This window comes from Pristiophorus japonicus, chromosome 7 (assembly GCF_044704955.1).
Source record: "Pristiophorus japonicus isolate sPriJap1 chromosome 7, sPriJap1.hap1, whole genome shotgun sequence".
NCBI classification, from domain to species: Eukaryota; Metazoa; Chordata; class Chondrichthyes; family Pristiophoridae; genus Pristiophorus; species Pristiophorus japonicus.
Genome location: NC_091983.1, coordinates 247,456,561 through 247,481,115, shown reverse-complemented (window position 1 = coordinate 247,481,115; position 24,555 = coordinate 247,456,561). Strand labels below are relative to the sequence as shown.

The following is a 24,555-nucleotide window of genomic DNA, read 5'->3' as shown; positions in this document are numbered from 1 at the left end:
TTACATAAGTTTTACAACGTACAGTCCTTCATGCAGATTTGTTTGTTTATTCTGTTTCCCCACAGAATATCATTAAATAACTTCACTATGTAAAAGCTATTGAATAAATAATTCCTATATATGCATAAATAAGGTGTTAATACCTATTTATATTCCATGTCCCAAATTTCTGAGTACAATTTGCATCAATTTTACACTCTCAATAACTCAGAACAATTCTCCACCCTTCCTCAGAGGCTAAAAATGGCGTCCGTAGTGCCCATTTCCCTCTCTTAAGGCCCTGAAAAAGCAACTATTTTTGAGCACTCTTTTGGGCCTTGCATCGGCCCAGCGAAGTGCATGCTAAGTGCTGAAACTTGGGATGGGCCTTGTGTGGGCGATCATCTCGGCGATCATCACGGCGATCAAAGTGGAAACTTGGGGGCCTATTTTTCCGGCGATATTTTGAGCCTAGTTTCCACTTTTTGCTCAAAATGGGCGATAGAGGTCCATTTTGGGCCATAGATGGGCCTTAGATGAGCAATGTGAAGTGGAAAGTCTAGCCCAAGATGTCTTACTACAATTATATAGGGCCTTGGTGAGACCACACCTGGAGTATTGTGTAAAGTTTTGGTCTCCGTAACCTGAGGAAGGACATACTTGCCATAGAGGGCTTGCAACGAAGGTTCACCAGATTGATTCCTGGGATGGGGGGAATGTCCTATGAGGAGAGATTGAGTAGACTAGGCCTATATTCTCTAGAGTTTAGAAGAATGAGAGATGCTGGGTGGATGGTTCCCCTGGCTGGGGAGTCTAGAACCAAGGATCGCAGTCTCAGAATAAGGGGTCGGCCATTTAGGACAGAGGTGAGGAGAAATTTCTTCGCTCAGAGGGTTGTGAATCTTTGGAATTCTCTATCCCAGAGGGTTGCAGAAACTCAGTCGTTGAGTATATTCAAGACCGAGATTGCTAGATTTTTGGATATTAAGGGATTCAAGGGATATGGGGATAGTGCAGGAAAGCAGAGTTGAGATAGAAGATTAGCCATGATCTCATTGAGTGGCGGAGCAGGCTCGAGGGGCCGAATGGCTTACTCCTGCTCCTATTTCTAGTGTTCTTATTTTCTTATGTCCTTATAATCTAACCCTTGGAGTCCTAGTAACATTCTGGTGAATCTGTGCTGCACTGCTAAGGTGCGATGGCCAGATCTGAACACACTACTCCAGGTGTGGTGTAACCAGGGCTATGTATAGCTGGAGCAAAACTTCCTCCCCCTTATATTCTAGCCTTCCAATTATAAAGGCTGATGTTCCATTAGCCGTTTTGATTATTTTTTAAACCCAACTACTAAATTTTAGTGAAGTGCGTACATGGACGCCTCAATCTCATGGACCGCCACTGTTCCTAGCTTTTCACCATTTAAAAAAAATACTCCAATCTATCCTTTTTTGGTCCAAAATGGATGACGTCACACTTAGCTGTGTTGAAATTCATCTGCTACAATTTCGCTCAATCACTTTATTAATGTGTCGTAATTTTATGCTCCCGTCTACACTACTAACACTCCGGTCTCTAGTGTGGCTTGAGCCCATGACCTTCTGACTCAGAAGGCCTCCTTTGTTTCACTCCTTGTGTAAATGCCAGTCTGTTACACTGCTCGTGTAAGTTAGGTTTTGCTATGTTTCACCCAGGCCTCGAGTAAACACGAGTGTGTTTCACACTTGGGTCTTGTATAACTGCTGCGGTGTTCTTCCCTCCTCCAGGCCTTGTGGGTCTCGCTCTGTCCTACGCACTGTCATTCACAAACTTACTCTCCAGTGTTATTGCTACCTTCACACAAACTGAATCGCAGATGGTGAGTGTGGAGCGTTTGGATGAGTATATCACCGAGATTCCCTTCGAGCCTCAGGATGGGGATATTCAGGTAAGAGGGAATTTGGGTGGGAGAGGAGAGTGTGTGTGTGCATGAGAGAGACACGGGGGAGGAGGGTGTGTGTGCATGAGAGAGACACGGAGGAGGAGGGTGTGTGTGCATGAGAGAGACACTGGGGAGGAGGGTGTGTGTGCATGAGAGAGACACTGGGGAGGAGAGTGTGTGTGTGCATGAGAGAGACACTGGGGAGGAGAGTGTGTGTGTGCATGAGAGAGACACGGAGGAGGAGGGTGTGTGTGCATGAGAGAGACACTGGGGAGGAGAGTGTGTGTGCATGAGAGAGACACTGGGGAGGAGAGTGTGTGTGTGCATGAGAGAGACACGGAGGAGGAGGGTGTGTGTGCATGAGAGAGACACTGGGGAGGAGGGTGTGTGTGTGCATGAGAGAGACACTGGGGAGGAGAGTGTGTGTGTGCATGAGAGAGACACTGGGGAGGAGAGTGTGTGTGTGCATGAGAGAGACACTGGGGAGGAGAGTGTGTGTGTGCATGAGAGAGACACTGGGGAGGGGAGAGTGTGTGTGTGCATGAGAGAGACACTGGGGAGGAGGGTGTGTGTGTGCATGAGAGAGACACTGGGGAGGAGAGTGTGTGTGCATGAGAGAGACACTGGGGAGGAGAGTGTGTGTGTGCATGAGAGAGACACTGGGGAGGAGAGTGTGTGTGTGCATGAGAGAGACACTGGGGAGGGGAGAGTGTGTGTGTGCATGAGAGAGACACTGGGGAGGAGAGTGTGTGTGTGCATGAGAGAGACACTGGGGAGGAGAGTGTGTGTGTGCATGAGAGAGACACTGGGGAGGAGAGTGTGTGTGCATGAGAGAGACACTGGGGAGGAGGGTGTGTGTGCATGAGAGAGACACTGGGGAGGAGAGTGTGTGTGTGCATGAGAGAGACACTGGGGAGGAGAGTGTGTGTGCATGAGAGAGACACTGGGGAGGAGAGTGTGTGTGCATGAGAGAGACACTGGGGAGGGGAGTGTGTGTGTGCATGAGAGAGACACTGGGGAGGAGAGTGTGTGTGTGCATGAGGGAGACACTGGGGAGGAGAGTGTGTGTGCATGAGGGAGACACTGGGGAGGAGAGTGTGTCTGTGCTTGAGAGAGACACATAAGAACATAAGAATTAGGAACAGGAGTAGGCCATCTAGCCCTCGAGCCTGCTCCGCCATTCAAAAATATCATGGCTGATCTGGCCGTGGACTCAGCTCCACTTACCCGCCCGCTCCCCATAATCCTTAATTCCCTTATTGGTTAAAAATCTACCTAACTGTGACTTGAATACATTCAATGAGCTAGCCTCAACTGCTTCCTGGGCAGAGAATTCCACAGATTCACAACCCTCTGGGAGAAGAAATTCCTTCTCAACTTGGTTTTAAATTGACTCCCCCGTATTTTGAGGCTGTGCCCCCTAGTTCTAGTCTCCTCGACCAGTGGAAACAACCTCTCTGCCTCGATCTTGTCTATCACTTTCATTATTTTAAATGTTTCTATAAGATCCCCCCTCATCCTTCTGAACTCCAACGAGTAAAGACCCAGTCTACTCAATCTATCATCATAAGGTAACCCCCTCATCTCCGGAATCAGCCCAGTGAATCGTCTCTGTACCCCCTCCAAAGCCAGTTATCCTTCTTTAAGTAAGGTGACCAAAACTGCACGCAGTACTCCAGGTGCGGCCTCACCAATACCCTATACAGTTGCAGCAGGACCTCCCTGCTTTTGTACTCCATCCCTCTCTCAATGAAGGCCAGCATTCCATTCGCCTTCCTGATTACCTGCTGCACCTGCAAACTAACTTTTGAATTCATGCACAAGGACCCCCAGGTCCCTCTGCACCTCAGCATGTTGTAATTTCTCCCCATTCAAATAATATTCCCTTTTACTGTTTTTTTTTTTTCCCAAGGTGGATGATCTCACACTTTCCGACATTGTATTCCATCTGCCAAACCTTAGCCCATTCGCTTAACCTATCTAAATCTCTTTGCAGCCTCTCTGTGTCCTCTACACAACCCGCTTTCCCACTAATCTTTGTGTCATCTGCAAATTTTGTTACACTACACTCTGTCCCCTCTTCCAGGTCATCTATGTATATTGTAAACAGTTGTGGTCCCAGCACTGATCCCTGTGGCACACCACTAACCACCGATTTCCAACCCGAAAAAGACCCATTTATCCCGACTCTCTGCTTTCTGTTCGCCAGCCAATTCTCTATCCATGCTAATACATTTCCTCTGACTCCGCATACCTTTATCTTCTACAGTAACCTTTTGTGTGGCACCTTATCGAATGCCTTTTGGAAATCTAAATACACCACATCCATCGGTACACCTGTTATTTGGGGCCTATAAACTATGCCCACCAGTGACTTTTTCTCCTTACTATCTCTAATCTCCACCCACAATGATTCAACATTTTGTTCATTAGAGCCAATATCATCTCTCACAACTGCCCTGATATCATCCTTTATTAACAGAGCTACCCCACCTCCTTTCCCTTCTTGTCTATCTTTCCGAATTATCAGATACCCCTATATGTTTAATTCCCAGTCTTGCAACCACGTTTCTGTAATGGCCACCAAAACATACCCATTTGTAATGATTTGTGCCGTCAACTCATTTACTTTATTTCGAATGCTGCGTGCGTTTAGGTAGAGTGTTTTAATACTAGTTTTTAAACTATGATTTTTAGTTTTGACCCCTCCTGCAACCCCCTTATATTCATACATATTGTCCCTTCCTAACATGAGGGAGGCACTGGGGAGGAGGGTGCGTGTGTGTGCATGAGAGAGACACGGGGGAGGAGGGTGTGTGTGTGCATGAGAGAGACACGGGGGAGGAGGGTGTGTGTGTGCATGAGAGAGACACGGGGGAGGAGGGTGTGTGTGTGCATGAGAGTGACACGGGGGAGAAGGGTGTGTGTGCATGAGAGAGACACGGGGGAGAAGGGTGTGTGTGCATGAGAGAGACACGGGGGAGAAGGGTGTGTGTGCATGAGAGAGGCACTGGGGAGGACGGTGTGTGTGCATGAGAGAGACACGGGGGAGAAGGGTGTGTGTGTGCATGAGAGACACACGGGGGAGAAGGGTGTGTGTGCATGAGAGAGACACGGGGGAGAAGGGTGTGTGTGCATGAGAGAGACACGGGGGAGAAGGGTGTGTGTGCATGAGAGAGACACGGGGGAGAAGGGTGTGTGTGCATGAGAGAGACACGGGGGAGAAGGGTGTGTGTGCATGAGAGAGACACTGGGGAGGAGGGTGTGTGTGTGCATGAGAGAGACACGGGGGAGAGTGAGTGTGTGCATGAGAGAGACAGCGGGGAGGAGGGTGTGTGTGCATGAGAGAGACACTGTCAGTGGTAATGACCCGACAGCAAGGGAAACATGGAGAGACAACAATTGAGAGGGAAATGGTCAAGACCAGAGTGACCTGTGGAAACAGCAGAGAAACAAGTGAGGGATAACCAACAGGGGAGGAAGAAAGTGAAGATGAAGGAAATGGAAGTGGAGAAAGTCGACAAGATTGAGAGGGAATGGGAGAGAGTGAGACAGCAAGTGAGAGAAGGAAAGGGTCAGAGGGATGGGGTGGGGAACTGTTTGAAGTCTTCAGTTCCTTGGGTTGATGTTATATTGGTACATGACCGCACTGTGTGAGCTGAAGACGATTGGCCTCAGAGCCTAGAAGTTCCCTGGACCGAGTGATAGCCTGCAATTTAAAAAGTTACCAGGCAGGAGCCAGCTGGATCTTTTTCTTTCCTCCTGTAAATTTTCCACTTTTGTCTCCACTCTCTTCCTCTGTGGAAGGCCCTGGCAGACCTCTGCTCGTTTGCTCAGTTGCTCATTTTCTGTGCTTGAGTCAGGTTGGCAACACAATGAAGGCAATCCTGTCCTCACCCAGTGTCTAGTGTAGTGGGAACCCTGGCTAGGTTCCTCTCCTGAACCAACGATACCGAACTCATTTGTAGCTGAGTAAAGATCACCTAACAAAGCGGCTGAATAACTTGGTGTTTAATCAGCAGAGCCAGCAGAGAGCTGAGCAAGTTGGCCCTTTCTGTAACTGTAAGGGTATGAAGGGTTATGGAACTAAGGTGGGTAAATGAAGTTGGGATACAGATCAGCCAATATCTAATTGAATGGCGGAACAGCGAGGGAACGAATGGCCTACTTCTGTTCCTAAATTCTTCACTGTACAGGGGGGCATTCAGTCACTGATCACTGTTTTATATTAACATAAGAACATAAGTAGGACATTTAACCCCTAGAGTCCACTCCGCCATTCAATGAGATCAGGGCTGATCTGCGACCTAACTCCAAATACCCGCCTTTGGCCCATATCCCTTAACAAAAAAATCTACCAATCTCCGATTTAAAATTTACAATTGATCTAACATCGGTTGCTGTTTGCGGGAAACTGCTACCTCCCTTTGCATGCAGAAGTGTTTCCTAATTTCACTCCTGAAAGGTCTGGCTCTAATTTTTAGAATGTACCTCCTCGTCCTCGAATCCCCAACCAGTGGAAGTAGCTTCTCTATCTACACTATCTGTTTCCCTTAATATCCTGAAACCTTCGATCAGATCACCCTTCTAAATTCCAGGGACTAAAACCATAGTTTGTGTAATCTCTCCTTGTAATTTAACCCTTGGATTCCAGCTATCATTCTGGTAAACCTACACTGCACTCCCTCCAAGGCCAATATATCCTCCCTAAAGTGTGGTGCTCACAGTGCTCCAGGTGTGGTCTAACCAGGGCTTTGTGTAGCTGCAGGATAACTTCTATCGCCTTGTATTCTGGTCCTCTAGATGTAAAGACCAGCATTCCAGTAGCCTTTTTGATTATTTTCTGTACCTGGCATGACATTTTAATGATCTATGTACCTGAACCCTTAAGTCTCTGTGAACCTCCACTGTTTCTAGCTTTTCCCCATTTAGAAAGTACTCTGTTCTATCCTTTTTAGATGCCTACAATGAAATCCATTTGCCAGTCTATCCCATTCACTTCATTTGATAGTATCTCTTTGTAATTTTATGCTTCCACCTACATTGCTTATAATGTCACCAATCTTTGTGTCATCAGCGAACTTGAATATGTGGTGCTTTATCCCATCACCTAAGTCGTGAATAAATATGGTCAATAATTGAGACAGATCATAAGAACATAACAATTAGGAGCAGGAGTAGGCCATTCGGCCCCTCAAGGCTGCACTGCCATTCAATAAGATCATGGCTGATCTTCGACCTCAGCTCCACTTTCCACCCGATCCCCATGTCCCTTGATTTCCCTAGAGTCCAAAAACCACTCTGACTCAGCCTTGAATGTACTCTGACTCAGCATCCACAGCCCTTTTGGAGTAGAGAATTCCAAAGATTCACAACTCTCTGAGCGAAGAAATTCCTCTTCATCTCGGTCTTAAATGGCCGACCCCTTATCCTGAGACTGGCCCCTAGTTCTAGACTCTCCAGCCCGGGGAAATACCTCCCAGCATCTACCCTGTCAATTCCCCTCAGAATCTTGTATGTTTCAATGATATCACCTGTCATTCTTCTAAACTCCTTGTAGAACAGCCCTCTCATCCCAGGGATCGATCAGTGAACTTTTGCTGGACCACCTCTAAAACATGTATGTCCTTTCTCAGATAAGGAGACCAAAACTGTGCACAAGACTGCAGGTATGGTCTCACCAAATCCCTGTACAATTGTAGCATGACTTCCTTACTCTCATACTCCAACCCCTTGCAATAAAAGCCAGCATGCCATTTGCCTTCCTAAATGCTTGCTGTACCTGCATGCTAGCTTTCTGTGATTCCTGTACGAGGACCCCCAAATCCCACTGAACACCAATATTTAATAGTTTATCACCATTTAAAAAAAAATTCTGTTTTTCTATTCTTCTACCCCATCAATTCCCCTCAGAATCTTTTGTTGCGGGATACCAGTTGTCACATCCTGCCCATTATCCCTACTTTGTCTTCTGCCGCTCAGCCAATTTCCAAACCAGGTCAATAATTTACCCTCAATTCCATGAGCTTCAACTTTAGCTACCAGTCTCTTAGAGTGACTTTATCAGATGCCTTCTGGAAATCCATATAAATAACATCCAAAGACATTCCTCTGTCCACTACTTTCGCCATCTCTTCAAAAAATTCACAGGCATGACCTACCCTTTACAAATCCATGCTGGCTGTCTCTGATCAGCTGAACATTTTCAAGGTGTTCAGCCACTCTACCCTGTCAATCCCCTTCAGAATCTTGTATGTTTCAATGAGATCACCCCTCATTCTTCTAAATTCTCTCATCATAAGACAGCCCCTACCCACCAGGACGTGAGTAAGCTCTATCTAACTTTTGATTCCCGGGATGGCGGGACTGACCTATCAAGAAAGACTGGATCAACTGGGCTTGTGTTCACTGGAGTTCAGAAGAATGAGAGGGGACCTCATAGAAATGTTTAAAATTCTGATGGGTTTAGACAGGTTAGATGCAGGAAGAATGGTCCCACTGTTGGGGAAGTCCAGAACCAGGGGACACAGTCTAAGGATAAGGGGTAAGCCATTTAGGACCGAGATGAGGAGAAACTTCTTCACCCAGAGAGTGGTGAACCTGTAGAATTCTCTACCATAGAAAGTTGTTGAGGCCAGTTCACTAAATATATTCAAAAAGGAGTTAGATGAAGTCCTTACTACATCAAGGGGGATCAAGGGGTATGGTGAGAAAGCAGGAATAGGGTACTGAAGTTGCATGTTCAGCCATGAACTCATTGAATGGTGGTGCAGGCTAGAAGGGCCGAATGGCCTACTCCTGCACCTATTTTCTATGTTTCTAACAAATGTTATAGAGAGCAAAACAAAGATTGGGGCACTCATATAGGGAAAAGGTAAACCTGAAATAATGAACAAACTTAAAAATATTTTTTAGTTTCTTAAAATTTACATTTTTATTAAAATGAATACATTTGGTACTCCACAAAAAATTAAAATTAGTATTTCAGAGCCAACCCCCAATCACACCTAATCCAAAAGGTTCTAACTTTTAATGGGCTATTTAACAGCGGTATTCCTGCAGAAGATCCAAAGTTTCCGTCAGTTTCCCCGATTTCACAGATTACAAAGATTGTCGGCTATGGGGAGGTGAGGGGGTGGGGGGTGGTGTTTGGTATCATCAGCAAATTTGACTAATTTGCTCTGAGTTTTTAAATTGTTGATGTAAATTAGAAATACTTGTAGAAGTGGTTACAATACTGAGCCTTGGGGGTACCTCACTCAGAATGTCCCCCCAGCCTCACACACAACTGAGCTAACAAATACCTGTTGTTGGCCATTTCACAGCCAATCTCATTCCGTTCTCAAGATGTACCTGAATCCCCACAGTCTTGAGTTTAACTAATGGCTTTTTGTGTGGAACTTAGTCAAATAGTTTTTGAAAGTTAAGTCATACCATTTTTTTTTATTCGTTCATGGGATGTGGTCTTCGCCGGCAAGTCCAGCATTTATAATGTCACATAAAAGGTTACTGCACGAGATAAAAGTTCACGAGGTTGGGGGTAATATATTAGCATGGATAGAGGATTGGCTAACTAACAGAAAACAGAGAGTCAGGATAAATGGTTCATTCTCTGGTTGGCGACCAGTAACTAGTGGGGTGCCACAGGGATCAGTGCTGGGACCCCAACTATTTACAATCTATATTAACGACTTGGAAGAAGGGACTGAGTGTAACGTAGCCAAGTTTGCTGATGATACAAAGATGGGAGGAAAAGTATTGTGTGAGGTCACAAAAAATCTGCAAAAGGACATAGTCAACAGGCTAAGTGAGTGGACAAAAATTTGGCAGATGGAAAGTGTGAGATCATGCATTTTGGCAGAAAAAAAATCAAAGAGCAAGTTATTATTTAAATGGAGAAAGATTGCAAAGTGCTACAGTAAAGCTGGACCCGGGGGTACTTGTGCATGAAACACAAAAGTATGCAAGTGCAGCAAGTGATCAAGAAGGCCAATGGAATCTTGGCCTTTATTGCAAAGGGGATGGAGTATAAAAGCAGGGAAGTCTTACTACAGCTATACATGGTATTGGTGAGGCCACACCTGGAATACTGTGTGCAGTTTTGATTTCCATATTTACGAAAGGATATACTTGCTTTGGAGGCAGTTCAGAGAAGGTTCACTAGGTTGATTCCGGAGATGAGGAGGTTGACTTATGAGGAAAGGTTGAGTAGGTTGAGCCTCTACTCATTGGAATTCAGAAGAATGAGAGGAGATCTTATCAAAGTGTATAAGATTATGAGGTGGCTTGATAAGGTGAATGCAGAGAGGATGTTTCCACTGATGGGGGAGACTAGAACTAGAGGGCATGATCTTAGAATAAGGGGCCACCCATTTAAAACTGAGATGAGAAATTTATTCTCTGAGCGTTGTGAATCTATGGAATTTGCTGCCTCAGAGAGCTGTGGAAGCTGGGACATTGAATAAATTTAAGACAGAAATAGACAATTTCATAAACAATAAGGGGATAAAGGATTATGGGGAGCGGGCAGGGAAGTGGAGCTGAGTCCATGATCAGATCAGCCATGATCTTATTGAATAGCGGAGCAGGCTCGAGGGGCCGTAAGGCCTACTCCTGCTCCTATTTCTTATGCTCTTATTGCCCATCCTTAATTGCCCTTGAGAAGGTGGTGGTGAGCCATGTTATGCAACTGAGTGACTTGCTAGGCCATTTCAGAGGACAGTTAACAGCCAACGACATTAATGAGAGTCTTGAGACTCTCTTGTGCCAGACCCGTTAAGGCCAGCAGATTTCCTTCCCGAAAGGATGTTAATGAACCAGATGGATTTTAACGACAATCCAGTAGTCTCATGGTCACCACTGCTGATACTAGTTTTTAATACTAGATTTAAAAAAAATAAATAACTGAATATAAATTCCTCAGCTGCCATTGTGGGATTTGAACTCATGTCCCCAGATTCGTAGTCCAGGCCTCTGGATTACTAGTCTAGTAACATAACCACTATGCTACCGCACCCAATGTAGGACTTACTTGGGTTGTCATTTCATGTAGGTTGTTTACGCAGGATATTTTTCTTCTAAAGCCATGTTTGACTACGAGCTACTACATTATTGTTGCAGAGATAATTCTCAACGTTACTTTTGATAATCAGTTGCATTATTTGACATGGAAGACCAATGTGTCATCCTTTTATTGAATATAGCACCACATTTTGCCTGTCTATGAGTAGGTCACTGTTAGTTGGAGTTGCTGTTCTTTTGTGTCGACAGGTGGTTTGTGTTGTTCTGGTCACTGTCCGTGCCTGTACACCAGTGGTTTCTGTTCTGGTCACTGTCACTGCCCAACTCAGCTTCCTCCCGGGTCCCCACCATCACGGAAGCCAGTCTTCAGCCAATTCAATTTATTCCGTGATATCAGGAAATGGCTTAGTGCACTGGATACAGCAAAGGCAATGGGCCCCCGACAACACCCCAGCTGTAGTGCTGAACACTTGTGCTCCAGAACTAGCCGCGCTTTGAACCAAGCTGTTCCACTACAGCTCCAACACTGGCATCTATAAGACAATGTAGAAAACTGCCCAGGTATGTCCTGTCCACAAAAATCAGGACAAATCCAATCCGACCAATTACTCATCAATGAGCCTCAGTAAAATTGAAATGAGTGGCAATCGAGGGGAAAACTCTGCACTGGCTGGAGTCATACCTGGCACAAAGGAAGATGGTTGTGGTTGTTGGAGGCCAATCATCTCACCCTCGGCCATTGCTGCAGGAGTTCCTCAGGACAGTATCCTAGGCCGAACCATCTTCACCTGCATCATCAATGACCTTCCCTCCATCTTAGGGTCAGAAGTGGGGATTTTGCTGATGAATGTACAGTGCTCAGTTCCATTTGCAACTCTTGAATTCGTCTGTGCCAGCATGCAGCAAGACCAGGATGACATTCAGGCTTGGGCTGATAAGTGGCAAGCAACATTTGTGCCACACAAGTGCCAGGCAATGACCACCTCTCCTTGACATTCAACAGCATTACCATCGCCGAATCTCCACCTTCAACATCCTGGGGGTTACTATTGACCAGAAACTTAACTGGACCAGCCACATAAATACTGTGGCTACAAGAGCAGGTCAGAGCTGGGTATTCTGTGGTGAGTGTCTCACCTCCTGACTCCCCAAAGCCTTTCCACCATCTACAAGACACAAGTCAGGAGTGTGAGAGATTATTCTCCACTTGCCTGGATGAGTGCAGCTCCAACAACACTCAAGAAGCTCAACACCATCCAGGACAAAGCAGCTCGCTTGATGTGCACCCCATCCACCACCTTCAACATTCACTCCCTCCACCACACCGTGGCGGCAGTGTGTTCCATCCACAAGATGCACTGCAACAACTCGCCAAGGCTTCTTCGGCAGCACCTCCAAACCCGCCACCTCTACCCCCTAGAAGGACAAGAGCAGCAGGTGCAAGGGAACACCACCACCTCCAAGTCACACACCATCCTGACTTGGAAGTATATTGTGGTTGGTCCAGTTAAGTTTCTGGTCAATGCTGACTCCCAGGATGTTGATGGTGGGGGATTCGGTGATGGTAATGCCATTGAAGGTCAAGGGTGGTGCTTAGACTCTATCTTGTTGGAGATAGTCATTGCCTGGCATTTGCATTGCGCAAATTGTCACTGGGTCAAAATCCTGAAGGGCCCTCCCTAACAGCACTGGGAGAACCTTTGCCACACAGACTACAAAGGTTCAAGAAGGCAGTTTGCCTCCACCTTCTCAAGGGCATTTAGTAATGGGCAATGAATGCTGGCCTTGCCTGTATTGCCCACATCTCTGAATGAATAAAAAAACTACTACGCCAGTGGATATAATGCCCCTGGCTGTATTATATATACACACGTTGGGCCCAAGTTTCGGCCTCAGTTGCTCCTGATTTTTTGGAGCAACTGGTGTAGAACGGAGTATCTTAGAAATTCAAATTCTCGGCATTTAGTTTGCTGCAGTTCTAGTCAGTTAGAACACTTTCACTTTGGAACAGAATTTTTTTTTCAAAAGGGGGCGTGTCCGGCCACTTACGCCTGTTTTCAAAGTTTCGTCAGTGAAAACTTACTCCAAACTAACTTAGAATGGAGTAAGTGAAGATTTTTGTACGCTCGAAAAAACTTTGTCTACACTTTAGAAAATCAGGCGTAGGTTACAAATCAGACATAGGGAATTGGGGGGGGGGGGGTTTAAAGGGAAGTTTACAAACATTAAACACTTCAGTTTTACAAATAAAGAGCCATCATCAATAATAAATGATAAAAACATCAATAAATCAAACAATAAATCAATAAAAAAAATTATTAAATAATTTTTAAAAAAGTCAATCAATAAAACATTTTCTACTTACCGACTGCAGCACCGGGAGCCCTCCAACAGCATGCTGGGACGCCCCCCCCCCCCCCGCAGTGTGTCTCTGTCAGTGTCTCTATCTCTCTGTCTCTGTCTGTCTGTGTCTCTCACTCTCTGTCAGTGTCTGTGTTTCTGACAGTGAGGGGAGGGGGAGGAGAGGGAGTGAGGGGGGGTCAGGGGGAGGAGAAGGGGGGAGGGGGAGGAGAAGGGGAAGGGGGGAGGGGGGAGGGGGAGGCGAGTAGGGGGGAGAAGGGGAAAGAGGGGGGAAGGAAGGAGAAGGAGGGGGGGGTAAGGGGGGGGAGAAGGGGGGAAGGAGAAGAGTGGGGGGAGGCTGAACGGGCCGGGCCCAAGACTTCGGGCAGGGTCCGTCCCTAGCACCAGAATCAGATTTACAGGTAAGTGGCGTTGGGTTGGGTCGGGTCGGGGGGAGTGCGGGTCGGATCGGGTCGGGGGGAGTGCGGGTCGGATCGGGTTGGGTCCGGTCCGGGGGGGGGCGGGGAGGTCGGTTCATGTCGGGGGTGGTGTGAGGGAGGTCGGTTCGGTTCGGTTCGGGTCGGATCGGGTTGGGGCCGGTCCAGGGGGGGGAGCGGGGAGGTTGGTTCATGTCGGGGGTGGTGTGAGGGAGGTCGGTTCGGGTCGGGTCGGGGGGAGGGTCGGATCGGGTTGGGGCCGGTCCGGGGGGGGGGGGGGGGGGGGCGGGGAGGTCGGTTCATGTCGGGGGTGGTGTGAGGGAGGTCGGTTCGGGTCGGGTCGGGGGGAGCGCGGGTCGGGGCCGGTCCGGGGGGGGGGGGGCGGGGAGGTCGGTTCATGTCGGGGGTGGTGTGAGGGAGGTCGGTTCGGGTCGGGTCGGGGGGAGCGCGGGTCGGGGCCGGTCCGGGGGGGGGGGGGCGGGGAGGTCGGTTCATGTCGGGGGTGGTGTGAGGGAGGTCGGTTCGGTTCGGTTCGGTTCGGGTTGGGGCCGGTCCGGGGGGGGGGCGGGGAGGTCGGTTCATGTCGGGGGTGGTGTGAGGGAGGTCGGTTCGGTTCGGGTCGGATCGGGTTGGGGCCGGTCCGGGGGGGGCGGGGAGGTCGGTTCATGTCGGGGGTGGTGAGGGAGGTCGGTTCGGTTCGGGTCGGTTCGGTTCGGGTCGGATCGGGTTGGGGCCGGTCCGGGGGGGGGGGGGGCGGGGAGGTCGGTTCATGTCGGGGGTGGTGTGAGGGAGGTTGGTTCGGTTCGGGTCGGGGGGAGTTCGGGTCGGATCGGGTTGGGGCCGGTCCGGGGGGGGGGGGGGGGGCGGGGAGGTCGGTTCATGTCGGGGGTGGTGTGAGGGAGGTCGGTTCGGTTCGGTTCGGGTTGGGGCCGGTCCGGGGGGGGGCGGGGAGGTCGGTTCATGTCGGGGGTGGTGTGAGGGAGGTCGGTTCGGTTCGGGTCGGATCGGGTTGGGGCCGGTCCGGGGGGGGGGCGGCGGGGAGGTCGGTTCATGTCGGGGGTGGTGTGAGGGAGGTTGGTTCGGTTCGGGTCGGGGGGAGTTCGGGTCGGATCGGGTTGGGGCCGGTCCGGGGGGGGGGGGGGGGGGCGGGGAGGTCGGTTCATGTTGGGGGTGGTGTGAGGGAGGTCGGTTCGGTTCGGGTCGGATCGGGTTGGGGCCGGTCCGGGGGGGCGGAGAGGTTGGTTCATGTCGGGGGTGGTGTGAGGGAGGTCGGTTCGGTTCGGGTCGGGGGGGAGCGCGGGTCGGATCGGGTTGGGGCCGGTCCGGGGGGGGGGAGTGGGGAGGTCGGTTCGGTTCGGGTCGGGGGGGAGCGCGAGTCGGTTCCAGTCCGGGGGGTTGGGTCCGGTCCGGGGACGGGAAGTGGGAGTCGGGTTGGGGGCGGGAAGGGGTGGTGAGCGGGAGTCAAGTCTGGTTGGGAGGAAGCAGGAGCTGGCCGTGGGAGGAGCCTTATGCACACAGCCCCAGTGAGGCCATTCAGCCAGGGCTCGGGACTGCGTGCTTCGGGCCCCTCCCACATAGTTTTAGGCACCTGGAGCTACTGCACATGCGCGCCCACTGTAGCCAGAGGACCAGCAGGGAGCCGGAGAATCTGGACATTTTTTTTAGGTGCACTTTGTGGCGCGAAAAACGGGCGTCCAGGTCGGGACTGCGCCGTTCTAAACGCGGCCCGAAACTTAGGCCCTATCAGTGGGTACATTGCCTGGCTGTATTATATAACACACTGCATTATCGAGTATTGCTCTCCTGGGAGTATTGTACAATAACACCCTGTAATGTTTTATACTACATTGTGACGCACTGTTATAGATCAGCCCTCTCTGCGCTCTATAACACAATCTGTATTCTTTTGGTCCCAGGTTCCCCTCTCTTGGCCACAGCGGGGTATGATTGTATTTCAGGATGTGGTCCTTGTGTATCGGCAGGGACTCCCAAATGTGCTCAATGGAGTTAATATCAAGATTAATGCTGGTGAGAAAGTGGGAATTGTTGGACGGACAGGTTCAGGAAAGTCCACTTTGTTCTTAGCGCTCTTCCGGATGGTGGAGTTGAGTGGGGGTCAGATTACCATCGACAATGTTGACACAAAAACAATCAGTTTGATGGAACTTCGGTAAGTAATCTGTTTCTGTTGTGCAGTTTCTGTGGTGAAGGCGGGGGGAGGGGTGCGGTGTGTGTGGGGGGGAGGGGTGCGGTGTGTGTGTGTGGGGGGGAAGGGTGCGGCGTGTGTGGGGGGGAGGGGTGCGGTGTGTGTGTGTGGGGGGGAGGGGTGCGGCGTGTGTGGGGGGGAGGGGTGCGGTGTGTGTGGGGGGGGGAAGGGTGCGGTGTGTGTGGGGGGGAGGGGTGCGGTGTGTGTGTGGGGGGGAGGGGTGCAGTGTGTGTGGGGGGAGGGGTGCAGTGTGTGTGGGGGGAGGGGTGCGGTGTGTGTGGGGGGGAGGGGTGCAGTGTGTGGGGGGGAGGGGTGCAGTGTGTGTGGGGGAGGGGTGCGGTGTGTGTGTGGGGGGGAGGGGTGCAGTGTGTGGGGGGGAGGGGTGCGGTGTGTGTGGGGGGGGAGGGGTGCGGTGTGTGTGGGGGGGAGGGGTGCGGTGTGTGTGTGGGGGGGAGGGGTGCAGTGTGTGTGGGGGGGAGGGGTGCGGTGTGTGTGTGTGGGGGGGAGGGGTGCGGTGTGTGTGTGGGGGGAGGGGTGCGGTGTGTGTGTGGGGGGGAGGGGTGCGGTGTGTGTGGGGGGAGGGGTGCGGTGTGTGTGTGGGGGGGAGGGGTGCGGTGTGTGTGTGGGGGGAGGGGTGCGGTGTGTGTGTGGGGGGGAGGGGTGCGGTGTGTGTGGGGGGGAGGGGTGCGGTGTGTGTGGGGGGGAGGGGTGCGGTGTGTGTGTGGGGGGAGGGGTGCGGTGTGTGTGTGGGGGGGAGGGGTGCGGTGTGTGTGGGGGGGAGGGGTGCGGTGTGTGTGGGGGGGAGGGGTGCGGTGTGTGTGGGGGGGAGGGGTGCGGTGTGTGTGTGGGGGAGGGGTGCGGTGTGTGTGGGGGGGAGGGGTGCGGTGTGTGTGGGGGGGAGGGGTGCGGTGTGTGTGGGGGGGAGGGGTGCGGTGTGTGTGGGGGGGAGGGGTGCGGTGTGTGTGTGGGGGGGAGGGGTGCGGTGTGTGTGTGGGGGGAGGGGTGCAGTGTGTGTGGGGGGGAGGGGTGCAGTGTGTGTGGGGGGGAGGGGTGCGGTGTGTGTGGGGGGGAGGGGTGCAGTGTGTGTGGGGGGGAGGGGTGCGGTGTGTGTGGGGGGAGGGGTGCGGTGTGTGTGTGGGGGGGAGGGGTGCGGTGTGTGTGTGGGGGGAGGGGTGCAGTGTGTGTGGGGGGGAGGGGTGCAGTGTGTGTGGGGGGGAGGGGTGCGGTGTGTGTGGGGGGGAGGGGTGCAGTGTGTGTGGGGGGGAGGGGTGCAGTGTGTGTGGGGGAGGGGTGCGGTGTGTGTGGGGGAGGGGTGCGGTGTGTGTGGGGGGAGGGGTGCAGTGTGTGTGGGGGGGAGGGGTGCGGTGTGTGTGGGGGGGAGGGGTGCAGTGTGTGTGGGGGGGAGGGGTGCGGTGTGTGTGGGGGGGAGGGGTGCGGTGTGTGTGGGGGAAGGGTGCGGCGTGTGTGGGGGGAGGGGTGGGGGGGAGGGGTGCGGTGTGTGTGGGGGGGAAGGGTGCAGTGTGTGTGGGGGGGAGGGGTGCGGTGTGTGGGGGGAGGGGTGCGGTTTGTGGGGGGGAAGGGTGCGGCGTGTGTGGGGGGGAGGGGTGCAGTGTGTGTGGGGGGAGGGGTGGGGGGGAGGGGTGCGGTGTGTGGGGGGGAGGGGTGCGGTGTGTGGGGGGGAGGGGTGCGGTGTGTGTGTGGGGGGGAGGGGTGCGGTTTGTGGGGGGGAAGGGTGCGGCGTGTGTGGGGGGGAGGGGTGCAGTGTGTGTGGGGGGAGGGGTGGGGGGGAGGGGTGCGGTGTGTGGGGGGGAGGGGTGCGGTGTGTGGGGGGGAGGGGTGCGGTGTGTGTGTGGGGGGGAGGGGTGCGGTGTGTGTGGGGGGGAGGGGTGCGGTGTGTGTGTGGGGGGAGGGGTGCGGTGTGTGTGGGGGGAGGGGTGCAGTGTGTGGGGGGGAGGGGTGCGGTGTGTGTGGGGGGGAGGGGTGCGGTGTGTGTGGGGGGGAGGGGTGCGGTGTGTGTGGGGGGAGGGGTGCAGTGTGTGTGGGGGGGAGGGGTGCGGTGTGTGTGTGGGGGGGAGGGGTGCAGTGTGTGTGGGGGGGGAGGGTTGCGGTGTGTGTGGGGGGGAGGGGTGCGGTGTGTGTGGGGGGGGGAGGGTTGCGGTGTGTGTGGGGGGGAGGGGTGCGGTGTGTGTGGGGGGGAGGGGTGCGGTGTGTGTGGGGGGGAGGGGTGCGGTGTGTGTGGGGGGGAGGGGTGCGGTGTGTGTGGGGGGGGGAGGGTTGCGGTGTGTGTGGGGGGGAGGGGTGCGGTGTGTGCGGGGGGGAGGGGTGCGGTGTGTGTGGGGGGGAGGGGTGCAGTGTGTGTGGGGGGGAGGGGTGCGGTGTGTGTGGGGGGGAGGGGTGCAGTGTGTGTGGGGGGAGGGGTGCAGTGTGTGTGGGGGGGAGGGGTGCGGTGTGTGTGGGGGGAGGGGTGCGGTGTGTGTGGGGGGGAGGGGTGCGGTGTGTGTGGGGGGGAGGGGTGCAGTGTGTGTGGGGGGGAGGGGTGCGGTGTGTGTGGGGGGAGGGGTGCGGTGTGTGTGTGGGGGGGAGGGTTGCGGTGTGTGTGGGGGGAGGGGTGCAGTGTGTGGGGGGGAGGGGTGCAGTGTGTGGGGGGAGGGGTGCGGTGTGTGTGGGGGGGAGGGGTGCGGTGTGTGTGGGGGGGAGGGGTGCGGTGTGTGTGTGGGGGGGAGGGGTGCGGTGTGTGTGGGGGGGAGGGGTGCAGTGTGTGGGGGGGAGGGGTGCAGTGTGTGTGGGGGGAGGGGTGCGGTGTGTGTGGGGGAGGGGTGTGTGTGTGGGGGTTGGGGTGTGTGTGTGTGAGGGTTGGGGGTGTGTGTGTGGGGTTTGGGGGGGGTGTGGGGTTTGGGGAAGGTGTGTGTGGGGTTTGGGGAAGGTGTGTGTGGGGGTTAGGGGGGGTGTCTGTGGGGGTTGGGGGGGATGTGTGTGGGGGTTGGGGGGGGTGTCTGTGTGGGGGTTGGGGGGGTGTCTGTGTGGGGGTTGGGGGGGTGTCTGTGTGGGGTTTTGGGGGTGTGTGTGTGGGGGTTGTGGGTGTGTGTGGGGGGTTGGGGGGGTGTGGGGGTTGGGGGGGGTGTGTGTGTGGGGGTTGGGGGTGTGTATGTGTGTGGGTGGGGATGTGTGTGGGGTGGGGACGTTTGGGGGGTGGGGACGTTTGGGGGGTGGGGGCGTGTGTGTGTGGGGCTGGGTGTGTGTGTGGGGTGGGTTGGGGGGGGTATGGGCGTTGGGGGATTGGGTTGGGGGGTGTGTGGGGGTTGGGTTGGGGGGGGTGTGGGAGGTGCAGGGGGTGTGTGTGTGGGGGGTTGATGGGGGTGTGTGGGGGTTGGGGGGGGTGTATGTGTGGGTGTTGAGTGTTGGAGGGGTGTGTGTTTGGTGTGGAGGTGTGGGTGGGGGGGTGTGGGGAGGTTGGGGTGTGTGTGTGGGAGATGGGAGGGGGTGTGGGGGGTGTGTGTGTGTGGTGGAGGTGTGTGTGGGGTGGGGGGTGTGTGTGTGGTGGAGCTGGGTGGGGCGTGTGTGTGTGTGTGTGTGTGTGTGTGGGGTGGAGGTGTGTTAGGGGTGTGTGTGTGGGGTGTGTGGGGGGGTTGGGGTGTGTGTGTGGGGTTGGGGTGTGTGTGTGGGGTTGGGGTGTGTGTGTGGGGTGGGGGTGGGGGTGTGTGGGGGGGTTGGGGTGTGTGTGTGGGGTGGGGGTGGGGGTGTGTGGGGGGGTTGGGGTGTGTGTGTGGGGCGGCGGGTGGGGGGGTGGAGATTGCGATGTGGGAGGGGATTAATTCCCCAGTCTCATCATCACGGGGACCAACATTTACTTCAGCCACTCTTTTCCTTTTTGTGTACCTGGAGAAACTGTTTTGATCAGTTTTTATATTTCGTGCTAGTTTGCTTTCGTAATCTATCTTCCCCCTCTATCATTTTTTTTAGTCGTTCTCTGCTGGCTTTTAACAATGTCCCAATCCTCTGGCCTGGCCTCCCACTGGTCTTGGCCACATTGTATGCCCTTGTTTTTAATTTGATACCCTCCCTTATTTCCTTAGTTAGCCACAGATGGTTATCCCTTCTCTTAGTCTTTCCTTCTCATTGGGATATATTTTTGTTGGGATATAGTTATGAAATATCTCCTTAAATGTCTGCCACTGCTCATCAACCATCCCACACTTCAGTTTATTTCCCACTTGAGCCAACTCTGCCCTCATACCTTTGTAGTCTCCGATTTAAGCTTAGGACCTGGTTTGAGAACCAACTTTCTCACCCTCCAACTGAACTTGACCATATTATGGTCACTCATTCCGAGAGGATCTTTTACGAGGAGATCATTATTAATCCTGCCTCATTACACAGTACCAGATCTAAGATAGTCTGCTCCCTAGTCGGTTCCACAATGTACTGTTCAAGGATACGCTGTGAACTCCTCTTAAAGGCTGCCCTGGCCAATTTGCTTTGTCCAATCAATATGCAGGTTAAAATCACTCATGATTATTGCCGTTCCTTTATTACAAGCGTCCAGAGTGCGAGTGAGGAATTCTGAGACTAAACTAACGTAGCTGGCCTTGTTCCCATTTCCGCAGCAAAGGCTGAACCAGGAACAAACTGTGTGAGTCCTAATGGAACCCGTGGACAGCAGAAAATGGGGAGAGGAATTGCACAGACTATTTGCTGACATTTTGTGATCACCTCATGAGCTGATCTCGAATATCAAAGCCCCTACGGCATCAGGAAGTGTTTGCGGAATATTTGGGATAATTTTGAGTACTTGTTCGGCTGTGCTGAGTTGGCTGAGGTCAGCTGTGGAACATTAGAGCTGCTCCAATTGGCCTCGGGGCTGCTCGGTTAATCAGTGGAAACATACCTCTCCTAATGACTCACCAGTGACCCCTGCTGGAACATAAGAACATAATATAAGAGCACAAGAATTAGGAACAGGAGTAGGCCATCTAGCCCCTCGAGCCTGCTCCGCCATTCAACAAGATCATGGCTGATCTGGCCGTGGACTCAGCTCCACTTACCCGCCCGCTCCCCGTAACCGAGCTTAGTACGGGGTGAGAGATTATCCAACACCCTGCCAATGTCAAAGCTCAGAGCAAGAGTGGCCCCTTGGGTGAAGTACTGAGGGATGGGCACACCCCAGTGTGAGTTGACACCTTCAGGAGAGGTGGGAATTTAAAAAAAATGAGCCAAAAGGCCTGAGGTTTATGGCCTGTGATGACACTTGTGGCTCTGCAGAGTCAGCAGTATTCCTACCTCAATCCCTTTCTCTGTGCTGAAGGTCAGGGATATCATTGTGGGAAAAGTGTCAGGTATTTGGACATAGACTCACTGTAAGGTCCCTCTGGTCTATCCGACAGCAAACTCTCAGTGCCCGAAAGGCACCCGCCTGGTGATTCCCATTTCCTGCTCCAACTGTCCATATAGGCTCTTGACTTCATTTTGGTTTTTGGCCACTGGATCAGCATTACCGAGCCCATTGTACTGGGGCCAGCAGAGTCTGCACACTTCCTCCCCCACACCCAACCCCCCACCCCAACTCCACCCCACACTCCACCCCAACCCCCCACCCCACACTCCACCCCAACCCCACCCACCAACCCCACCCCACCCCAACCCCACCCCTACCCCAACCCCACCCCAACCCCACCCCTACCCCAACCCCACCCCACCCCACTCCACCCCCACTCCACCCCCCACTCCACCCCCCACTCCACCCCCCACTCCACTCCACCCCACTCCAACCCCCACTCCAACCCCCACTCCAACCCCATCCCACCCCCACTCCAACCCCATCCCACCCCCACTCCACCCCCACTCCACCCCCACTCCACCCCCACTCCACCCCCACTCCACCCCCACTCCACCCCCATCCCACCCCCATCCCCACCCCCATCCCACCCCCATCCCACCTCCACCCCACCCCCATCCCACCTCCACCCCACCCCCATCCCACCCCCATCCCACCCCCATCCCACCCCCATCCCACCCCCACCCCACCCCACTCCACCCCACTCCACCCCACTCCACCCCACACCCACTACATCCCACTCCACCCCCCCACCCCACCCCACCCCACCACCCCACCCCACCACCCCACCCCACCCCACTCCACCCCATCCCACTCCACCCCACCCCCCCACCCCACTCCACCCCACCCCACTCCACCCCACTCCACCCCACACCCACTACATCCCACTCCACCCCCCCACCCCACCCCACTCCACCCCATCCCACTCCACCCCATCCCACTCCACCCCACCCCCCCCACCCCACTCCACCCCACCCCACTCCACCCCACCCCACTCCACCCCACTCCACCCCACACCCACTACATCCCACTCCACCCCCCCACCCCACCCCACCCCACTCCACCCCATCCCACTCCACCCCACCCCCCCCACCCCACTCCCCCCACCCCACTCCACCCCACCCCACTCCACCCCACTCCACCCCACTCCACCCCACACCCACTACATCCCACTCCACCCCCCCACCCCACCCCACTCCACCCCATCCCACTCCACCCCACCCCCCCCACCCCACTCCACCCCACCCCACCCCACTCCACCCCATCCCACTCCACCCCACCCCCCCCACCCCACTCCACCCCACACCCACTACATCCCACTCCACCCCCCCACCCCACCCCACCCCACTCCACCCCATCCCACTCCACCCCACCCCCCCACCCCACTCCCCCCCACCCCACTCCCCCCCACCCCACTCCACCCCACTCCACCCCACACCCACTACATCCCACTCCACCCCACCCCACCCCACCCCACTCCACCCCACCCCACTCCACCCCACCCCACCCCACACCCACTACATCCCACTCCACCCCACCCCCCCCACCCCACTCCACCCCACCCCCCCCACCCCCACTCCACCCCACTCCATCCCACTCCACCACCCCACCCCACCCCACTCCACCCCATCCCACTCCACCCCACCCCCCCCACCCCACTCCACTCCACCCCACTCCATCCCACTCCACCCCACACCCACTACATCCCACTCCACCCCCCCACCCCCCCCACCCCACTCCACCCCACCCCCCCCACCCCCACTCCACCCCACTCCATCCCACTCCACCACCCCACCCCCCCCACCCCACTCCACCCCACACCCACTACATCCCACTCCACCCCAACCCCACTCCACCCCCACTCCACCCCACCCCACTCCACCCCACACCCACTACATCCCACTCCACCCCCCCACCCCACCCCACCCCACTCCACCCCACTCCACCCCAACCCCACTCTGGCCCCCACCCCCTCCCATTCCCCCCTCCCCCTCCCAGCCCCCCCACTCCACCCCACCCTAACCCCACCCCACCCCCACTCCACCCCACCCACCCCTACTCCACCCCACCCCCCCCACCCCCACACCACCCCACTCCATCCCACTCCACCACCCCACCCCCCCACCCCACTCCACCCCACACCCACTACATCCCACTCCACCCCAACCCCACTCCACCCCCACTCCACCCCACCCCACTCCACCCCACACCCACTACATCCCACTCCACCCCCCCACCCCACCCCACCCCACTCCACCCCACTCCACCCCAACCCCACTCTGCCCCCACCCCCTCCCATTCCCCCCTCCCCCTCCCATCCCCCCCACTCCACCCCCCCCACTCCACCCCACCCTAACCCCACCTTACCCCCACCCCACCCCCACTCCACCCCACCCCACTCCACCTCACCCCACTCCATCCCACACCCACCCCCACCCCCACCCCCACCCCCCCCACTCCACCCCACTCCACCTCACCCCACTCCACCTCACCCCACTCCATCCCACACCCACCCCCACCCCCACCCCAACCCCACCCCCACTCTACCCCACCCTATCCCCACCCCACCCCCACTCCACCCCACCCACCCCTACTCCACCCCACCCACCCCCACTCCACCCCAAACCCACCCCACCCCCACCCCCCCACCCACCCCCACTCCACCCCCCACCCCACCTCACCCCACCCCACCTCACCCCACCCCACCCCCACTCCACCCCACCCCCACTCTACCCCACCCTACCCCCCCCCACTCCACCCCACCCACCCCCACTCCACCCCACCCCACTCCACCCCACCCCACTCCACCCCAAACCCACCCCACCCCCACCCACCCCCCACTCCACCCCAACCCCACTCCACCCCCCACTCCACTCCATCCCACTCCACCCCCACTCCACCCCACCCTACACCCACCCTACACCCACCCTACACCCACCCTACCCCCACTCCACCCCAACCCCACCCTACCCCCACTCCACCCCCACCCCTACTCCACCCCCCCCACCCCCCCACTCCACCCCACGCCACCCCCACTCCACTCCACCCCAACTCCACCCCACTCCACCCCACCCCCACCCCCCCACTCCACCGCACCCTATTCCCACCCTACCCCACTCCACCCTACCCCACTCCACCCCACCCCCACCCCCCCTCCAGCCCCACTCCACCCCACCCCCACCCCCCCTCCAGCCCCACTCCACCCCCACCCCAACAACACCCCACCACCACCCCACCCCCACCCCAACCCCACCCCCACTCCACCCCCACTCCACCCCCACTCCACCCCCACTCCACCCCCACTCCACCTCCACTCCACCTC

The 24,555-nt window shown here is 55.2% G+C and overlaps 1 protein-coding gene across 2 annotated transcripts in view; it reads left to right on the top strand.

Annotated features, from left to right (window-relative positions):
• abcc10 (ATP-binding cassette, sub-family C (CFTR/MRP), member 10) overlaps window positions 1-24,555 on the top strand; it is a 136,531-nt gene that overhangs the window by 83,396 nt on the left and 28,580 nt on the right. For both annotated transcript variants that reach the window (XM_070885877.1, XM_070885876.1), the window contains exons 13-14: window positions 1,743-1,903; window positions 15,612-15,865. In XM_070885877.1, coding sequence (XP_070741978.1) covers window positions 1,743-1,903; window positions 15,612-15,865 — 415 coding nt within the window. The remainder of the gene's footprint in view (window positions 1-1,742; window positions 1,904-15,611; window positions 15,866-24,555) is intronic.